The 8,871-nt window shown below is 32.2% G+C and overlaps 1 protein-coding gene across 1 annotated transcript; it reads right to left on the bottom strand.

The window, feature by feature from the left end:
- Positions 1-833: 833 nt before the first annotated feature.
- LOTGIDRAFT_231337 (hypothetical protein) lies at positions 834-4,889 on the bottom strand. Its single transcript, XM_009052679.1, has 9 exons — positions 4,416-4,889; positions 4,006-4,086; positions 3,841-3,895; positions 3,571-3,701; positions 2,720-3,314; positions 2,092-2,255; positions 1,668-1,770; positions 1,339-1,419; positions 834-1,023 (listed from the first exon to the last, which is right to left on the bottom strand). The coding sequence occupies exons 1-9, from the start codon at positions 4,567-4,569 to the stop codon at positions 879-881; spliced, it is 1,509 nt and encodes a 502-aa protein (XP_009050927.1). The 5' UTR covers positions 4,570-4,889; the 3' UTR covers positions 834-878.
- Positions 4,890-8,871: the final 3,982 nt, after the last annotated feature.

Here is an 8,871-nt window from a genome sequence, read left to right as displayed (position 1 = left end):
CACAGCTTGTAGCATTTTGTTTCTTTGAACAACTTTGAATCATGTTGTTTCATTAAACAGCTTTGTAGCATGTTGTTTGACTGGGAAATATCAGCATGTAAATTTCAAACCTAATCTAAGTTGTTTTTACAACATTTCTGACATCGAAGATATCCCGAAGATATCCCATGTTCTTGAATTAAATTGATATTCTTAGAATCTGTCTCATTTTGTTTTTGACAATGATGAACTAAAGGGGCATAACTGTTTTAGTTATCTCTTGCCAAGAGTATTTTTGAATGTGAATATTTTATTGATATTTTAAATAATGGTTCTTATCGCCTATCATTTGTTATATATTTATCATTATAAATTATTATTTTGTTGTAGCATTGTCTTATATTCTCATGTTGCCATTATTCTTGGTATGCAAATTTTTAAAGCAAGAATTTAAGCAAATAAAACTTGAAAAAGAAAATAGTTATCATCCTTTATAATCTAAGCATAAAATGGAGATTTACACTTCACTTTTTTGCACCTTATTGGGTAAATAAAGAAGGTTGATGCCATGCAGTGTTCAGCGAGGTAAATTTGGCCATGAAGCCTCAATAGATTACTTTATCCAAAGATCTCTAAGTGCATGTCTGACGTGCTTCTGAAAGAGGAACCATATGACCCTTATCAATAATGGTTCAGTTATGATATATGGGGATTACAGGATGAGATAACTTGCCTTAATGTTTGACAGCTAATATCTTGGTAGGCCTATTTCCAGTGAGCTCTACATGTCTAAGGTCAAGAATTGATAAACCATACTTTTTATATTTGAGGGTCCCATAAACAGTGTCCAGTCTCAATTTTATATCAAAATTTATTCAAAGATAAGATTACAAATCATGCTAATCTAATTTAAACTGTATCAGATCATTTGGTTTCTTGATCCATGTACTAAAAACTGTTTGTTTCAATATTTCAAGTCGGCTCTGATATTCACTGGCAGCTATTTTAACATCTTGATACGTTGAATTCTTCTCTGATATACAACTAGAAAAAAAAACAAATATAACAGATTAGCATATTCTGCAAAATCTCAAACAATGATAAGGTCTTCATCATATCATGTGTTAGATCTGCGTCAAATATCACAAAGAGGGACATATATACTCATCAAACCGATTTAAAATGGGTTTTTATCCAAAAAACTATCTTAAATGAATGAAAAGGAAAGAGTTCACAAAATAATCAAAACTTTCTTCTTAGTCTATTGGAATCAGTGTCTAAACTGTCAAGATATCTGATATCAATGCATCTCTCATATTTGTAGTAATTGTAGTTAGAAATAAAATTGAGAAAATTTACTGTAATGATGAAGGTAATTTCTCTATGGAATTCTTCAGTTTGAAAAATCTTCTTAACATTTCTATACAACAGACTTTACATCTGAAATTTAAAAAGTTAAAAGTGTGAACAGTAGTATACATATTCTAAGCTAGTCATATTTAATCAGAGCCCTAAAATGTAAAAACTGTTATGGATACTTTGGCCAATTTGTTACAATGAGACAGTTTTGTTGGCAACAAATAGTATGGTACAAGCTTTTATAGATATTATAAACAGCCATATAAGGACACTTTGACAAAGACTTTACACTACAAAGAATCTACACTAACAGTTCAACAATATCTTACCTAGATTGTGGTTTGTGACTATTTTTACTAGTAACACCTTGTTTTTTACCATTTATACTAACTTCAATAAAACTAGATTGACCCTCCTTGTACCATACTATTGCTGGAAAAAAAACCCAAAAAATCTTTTAAACTGAAGCTGAAAACTGCCCTTTCTTTACACCAACCTGCCAAGAGATTCTTGATATCTCGCATACTGCAGTGCATAGATGAACAACGTTTCAATCCACACATTATGGATCACATAAATTGCTGAATTAGAATTACTACCCCATCCTCTCTTATCTTCAGATTTGACACCATCACACTTTTTGGGATTGCCACAAAAGGTATGTATATTAAGCATTGTGAAAATATATCAACATAAGTCCTTACTTTGAGATGACAGTGTTTCTCAGTAACCCTTTCAATCCTAATGACTTACCTGCAGAAGTTGGAAATAGCTGCGTATTTATTGTTAGATCTTGATAAAACCGACTGTATTGGAATAGCAATGATGACTGGTATATAACTGGTTCATTAAAACTTTCTATAAAACTCACTCTATCTATTAGACTTCTTCTCATAGCTTGTTTATTATATGGACATCTGTAATATAACATCATTGATATACAATTATACAACTAATTACCTCTCCTTTCTTTAGATTCTATAAATGCACGTAAACTTCAAGTTTCAATGTAATTTTGAGCTTCCTAATTCTGATATTAAAGTAAGCAGGAAAAAGTAAAATAATCCAATCTAAACATCCAAACTAAAACTCTGAATTCAATATGGAGATGCATTTTGCTACAAACAGAAGGCTTACATCCAATATATTATCTCCTTTAAGAACTTTTCAATAAACTACTCTATTACATCATTACATGTATGCAAAAGTTTCGCTTCAGAAAACAGTTTATTTTCAGACTAAGACATGAACATACTTGCCAATGATGATGGAATCTAGATAGATAGGTTTGTCCAGAAAATGGGAAAGTAGTGCTCCTTGTATTCCTACAAAAGTTTCGCTTCAGAAAACAGTTTATTTTCAGACTAAGACATGAACATACTTGCCAATGATGATGGAATCTAGATAGATAGGTTTGTCCAGAAAATGGGAAAGTAGTGCTCCTTGTATTCCTACAACACACCATCTTGCTATTTTATCACTACACGATAAACAAATAGTTCTATCACCACGTCCTGGTTTGATTCGTAAAGCACCAACAGTATGATAGTCTACTTTGTCTCCATGACTGTCTTGAACGCCTCCAGGAACACATTTGGCACCGGTTCTATGAATATCTTCCACTATTTCTGCTCTGTATCTTTCAGAGTGGTCTTCTCCATCACCTGACATAACCTTTCCTTTCGAATCATTTTGAACAGAAGATTCACATTTGAAGTCAGAATTTGGATCGGCATTGAGATTCTCATTTGGATTTGAACAGTCACTCTTGTAAGCATTGTCAGTTTCCACGTTGAGATTTCTTTCATTGACAAGAGATTCCGAATCCTCTTTCTGAGATTCCATCAAGTCCAGCTTCTTCTTTTTATTTGGTGTTTCTGTATTATCAGACCCAGGCTGAAGTCTCTTTTGTCCACTTTTTTCCTTTTCTATAGAAGAGTTTGACTCTGACTTGGGAAATATAGATGCATCACCACCTAAAACCAGAAATCATAGTACTTGTACATGAGATGTGGAATGTCCTGATTTAACAGAGCCTATTTTTTCTGTCTCTACACTAGCCGACATCTGTCCAAATAGCTATCAGAGGCTGGAATAGAGATAGAAGTTTCGGTCTAAATTCAACAAAAACAGACAGAGGAAACTCATAGACTATAGCTCTATGAGATGTATAAGCAAATATTTGGAAGAATTTTCTCCCTTTAAGAAGAACTTATGGTAATTAAAACTTACATGGAGTGTGACTTGAAAATAGATGAAACTTTACATTTTTCTTCAGAGTACATCTATTTTCTTCATTTGGTGGATTAAAAACAAGGCTTTCTTTTCCTTTGTAGGCCTGTTCCAACTCATGGTACAAAAACCTGAAAGACAAGGCAATGTTATTAACGTCTTGAAAGTGCTATCAAGAATAATCATATTACAAAATCCCTTTCCCATGTATAGAGATCGGCTCATATATTATAGATGATGAATCTGTATCATGTATCTATAACTAATTACCTTAGAAAGCCTCTTCTGGTTATGATTTCGGAATGACTGTCATTTATTACATCACCTTGAAACCAAAAAAGATGTTATTATATTATTACCAATCATTTACAATCAACACATTGAAATAATTATTTGTCCTTGACCAGAAATCATCAGTTGAGACTTGCCACTTACCATTTTTACTGAGTTTATTTCGCCCTAAACATTTCGAACCTGTTCCCATAGATACCACTTCTAACTGAGCATTTTCCACATCTAAAATTCAATAACTTATATAAGCTTGTTGTTGTTATACAAGAAGGGTAGAGTTTCATTTACCATATTACTTGTCATATATCAATTGTCTGCGTATATGAATCTTTATCGGCTTTTTTTTATATAAATCCCTGTAGCCTGTTTAAACAAAGAATGATTTAAGTTTTGCCAATCAATTGCGTGGTTGATCACTAAAAAAAATGATTTCATTAATATTTATTTAAATCTTATCTTTGTCTAGATTAAAATTTTGATCTTTTCTTCATTTGGCTACCATTATGTGAAATAGGCTCAATTTAATACACATGTATCTTTGGGACAGAAATTACCTGATTCAACAGACATGACAATGGAAGAGAGCAGTGTCCATTCCTTATCTTTTTGTGGTTTTCCAGTCTTAGGCAATTCATTAAACTGTTTATATGTTAACTCTGCTATTCTATCAGCAAACTGACTGTTGCAGCACTTGATATCTTCACACATTTTTGGTAAAAGTTTAGTTTTGAGGGTTTATTTTCTTAGCATGAATATCAACCAATAATACAGATACTCAGACCATAGATTACTATAGAATTATATGACTCTGGGATCAAGACACTGGGCTATAACTATGGGCTATAATCTGTGGAAAGGTCCGCAGATTAGTCCCACCGTTTTACATGTATCAACTCGGCTGGCTTCTCTTCAAATAGATCGAAGCCAAATTTGTACTATCACATCAATTCAAAGTCAATTTTCTAAGTGCCTTCTTGTTTATTTGACTGTTAAGATCCACACAAACCCTGACAATATGGTAATTAAATTGTGAAACGAAAAGCCAAAGATTGGAACCCTTCGCTGTATATAAGACGGTGTATGTGATTGTCAGGCCTGCCAGGTGTCTTGAAATTTCGGATTTTATATTTTGTACAGTAACATGAAAAGAAAATATTTATCAATACTTACAATTTTTGATCATTGATAATTATGTTGTGGCCAAAATCTATTTATTTCAATAATTTGTTACTTGTTTCTGTCAAAAAGAGCTACAACAGCTATGAGTCTTCTATTTGAATCTCTCTCAGAGGGATATATGTTTTTAATTGTTCTCTTTACCAATGGATTGGAACAATCTATAAAGACCCCATATCAGTTGTCCTTAACGAATTACCATAACAGACGTTTATTGCTTACTATGGGGCGGGGCTTATTATGTTAATTTCAGAACTATCTATTGGACATCATGCTCTCTGCTGGAATCTTGGGAACCCTAATAGAAGAACTGCATAGGTAAACTCTTTGCACTTTGATTTGGATTTAATAGTCAAATTATTCAGCTGATAATTATTTTCGGCTAAACCCAGCACGAACTATGTCAGTTAACTCATAATTTCATATTCATGGTGATGGGTTTTATGAAGACTGAAGAGATGAAACTTTAAAACATTGGTTTGTATTTTATTCATTAATTCATACAATAAATTGCAATTCCTTTTTAATTTATTCAATTTATAATGATAGTTAATCTAGATTTTCAGTTTTTTCAGAGGTGGACTGTCTTCATCATTATGTGTGGGTGCTGCCGGAACACTAAAACCAGGTATCTGTAAAATATTATGGTGAGAGATATTGACAGGCAGTTTCATAGCATACATATTAATGTACACCTTGCAAACACTAACATACCCCCATACTTTTATGGTAGCAATTCACCTAAATTCATATTTGTCAGAGATCAGCAATTCTCAAATACTGGGCAATAGCTCTCTGACAAAGAAATATAAAAAATAAAATATTGTCAAAGTCATACTTGCCTGCTCCTTATCTGATCAATGAATGCCAAGGTTTACCAAGTTTCATCCAAAACAGTTCAACAATAATCTATCATGCAAGTTCATTTTTATTTTATCAAGGGAAATAACTACAAGATCACATGACAAACAACGTTCCATAGCCCACATCAGCAATCAATATCAATGTACACACTATGCCTGGGAACTGTGGTGGCTCAGTAAGACGCCTGACATTAACCTGGATATGCAGGGATTGATCCCAGTAGAGATACCTTCAGGATTTTTCAACCCGGTTTCCTCCCGTCAATGATGCAGGTTGGAGGGGGACAGTGTGCTACATGCTGCGCATTTGAAAACTTGTAAGAGTAGGCTAATTACGCTGTCATGGCAGCATTTCCCTCATTCCATTGCCCTATATTATCACTTAGGTGCAGAAAAGTAGGATGTAAAACTCCATTTAATTTTTTTATTACGCAATGCCTAGCCCTCTGACCTACTTTTTAATTTAGGTTTCATCAAAAATCATAAAATTCTGGCCTGAAATGTGCGGCAAATAGACCAGTCTTTAGAAAGGAAATATTCATAAAAATTTATCAATCCATAAGTTTCATCCAAATAGCCACTATTTCATACAAATTTGACAGTTTTTACCTCATCATGGTCTAATTCTAGCCTCTAACATGCCATTTCTAATTCTTAAGCCTTAGTTGGCTGAATTTTTTTTAGAGGAGTAAGTGTAATACAAGGTTTCTATGTGCTTTTTGACAAGGAGAGAAGAAATTTCTTTATAGACAGAAATTCAACCTATATACCAATATGAGCTCTAGCTCTAAAGTGATACGCCCACATAGCTGCAAAATTTCATGGCAAATTTTTACACTTTGAAAAGCATTTACTGCTCATACCCATTGGTGAAAATTCATATACCAAGCTCTTAGCAACTTTCTTTACAATAATTTAACTGATTGACTAATTAATCAAAACCCATTATTACTAATTTAGTGTATCAAGTTTATTCAAAATCAAAACTGTGGTATTTATTTCATTTATAAGGTAAACATGACTGACAACATGTGGGCAAATAAAAAACAATTTTCAAATCTTTTAATTCTAAAATATACACAATAACAAAGTTTAAGATCATTTGCTTTGAAGAGATACAACTCAGATCTTATTGAACTTTCATATGATACAGCAATATTCTTTAATTTATTGATAGGCCATCTCATCAATAGTTCCGAACAGCATTCATACCAGTTATTCCTCTCTAGTATCATCAGTTCATCTTAATTTCCAAAATAATTACATCTGGAAATAGACATTAAGAAGGCATTATTTCTACATTTAGCGATAGGGCCGGGGTCACATGGTTATATGAGAGCAATCATAGGGTTACAAAGGGCAAAAGGTTTGTGTTTCCCAGTTCTTTGAATTCTACACTACTGATATCTCAATTAATAATTTTAATTCAGAAGTTTTGTAATAATCAACTTTTTTTACCATGGAATGTTTTGATAAAAATCAAACAGCTAAAATCATCGATATCAGAAAAGGTTTCCAAATGACAAAATGAAATTTCGATACAATTTGACATCCAAAAGTCAAAAACGCATTAGAAAAGTCTTAAGACACTATCGAGAGTGTAAAAAAAAAAAAAAAAAAAAAAAAAAAATGGTGTCGAAAACTGAAGTAGCAAATTTAATTAATAAATTTGAAATGTTTTGATCACAAGATTGGTTACTGATTCTATATTTTAATTACATGAAAAGAGAAATTTTGATAATTTTTTTGGTGTATAAAATCTAGGAATCTATGTGTAAGTGTGTTAATGTTAGGTGTTGAGTTAATATTAGTAATGTTGAAGTATGCTGATGAGCTAAGTCATTTAATTCCTAGATTTTTACACCAAAGAAATTTTCAGACTGAAATATGTTCCTTCTTAAATCAAAATGTAACCATTCTTGATCAGGGTCTGAAAGCATTATTTCTTGATATAAACACAATCAGATCAATTTTTGGAAAATAATGTTTAAATCAAAAATGAATAATCACAGTATCAAATATTTTGAAAATAAACCAAAAGAACATAGATATAATGTAACCATTCATATTTTTAACTATAGACTAATTCTAACCATAAAAACCAATATTTGATGGCTCAATCTCACCACAGATTCAATTATTGCGGTTAACTGTAACCATCTCTGTGAGTTTTGAATACTTTCAAACATCAAGAGAATTTAGTCCTGTAATTATTTGAACCCAAACCTTGATTGTTTTCGCCAAAACGATAAAAAAAAATTAAAAACCAATATTTGATGGTTCAATTTCACCACAGATTCTATTATTGCGGTTAACTGTAACCATCATAATGAGTTTTGATCATATTTCAAATGAATCAAGCAAATTTAGTCCTAGTATTGAATGAATCCTATTGGTACAAAAAAGTTGATTATTTTTTCAGCAAACCAATACAAAAATGAAACAAATATTTGATGGTTCAATTTCACCACAGATTCTATTATTGCGGTTAACTGTAACCATCATGGTGAGTTTTGAATACTTACAAAAAAATCAAGAGAATTTAGACCTTTCATAAAATGGGAAACTTGGGGAAGGTAATAACAGGAGATATGCTCATATAACCACAGCAAAATATGGTCAATGGAATATACAGTGGGTTTTCCCACAAAAAGTGGAATAAAATGCAGCACAGTTTATGAATTGAAATCAGCGTGGTACATCATCTGGTGATGTCTATATGTGTATAGGATATGTTAACAAAAGAAGCTTGTTTGAAAACGGTTGTTCAAACTTCAATATAAAACAAGGCTCATCGGCTAAGCAAAGGGAACTTGCTGAACTGGAGCAAGTGTTTGGGATAGGAGATTAAAAATGAGGAATCAAAATAATATACATCATAAAACTAAATAAAATCACACAAAGACGCATCATGTTATGCTGCTAACAAATGCTCTAGATACATCCTCTTCAGGACAGATGGTCTTATGAT

The sequence above is a fragment of the Lottia gigantea genome (assembly GCF_000327385.1).
Source record: "Lottia gigantea unplaced genomic scaffold LOTGIsca_19, whole genome shotgun sequence".
In the NCBI taxonomy this organism is placed as follows: domain Eukaryota; kingdom Metazoa; phylum Mollusca; class Gastropoda; family Lottiidae; genus Lottia; species Lottia gigantea.
The sequence above is the reverse complement of the archived record's forward strand: the minus strand, read 5'-3'. Positions and strand labels throughout refer to the sequence as shown.

Coding starts and splice junctions, on each gene's coding strand:
- LOTGIDRAFT_231337 (XM_009052679.1), bottom strand. CDS start 4,569: ATGTGTGAAGATATCAAGTGCTGCAACAGTCAGTTTGCTGATAGAATA. Junction 4,087..4,415: donor TGTCATGTCTGTTGAATCAG/GTAATTTCTGTC, acceptor ATTGAATTTTAG/ATGTGGAAAATGCTCAGTTA. Junction 2,256..2,719: donor GATTCCATCATCATTGGCAA/GTATGTTCATGT, acceptor GTTATATTACAG/ATGTCCATATAATAAACAAG.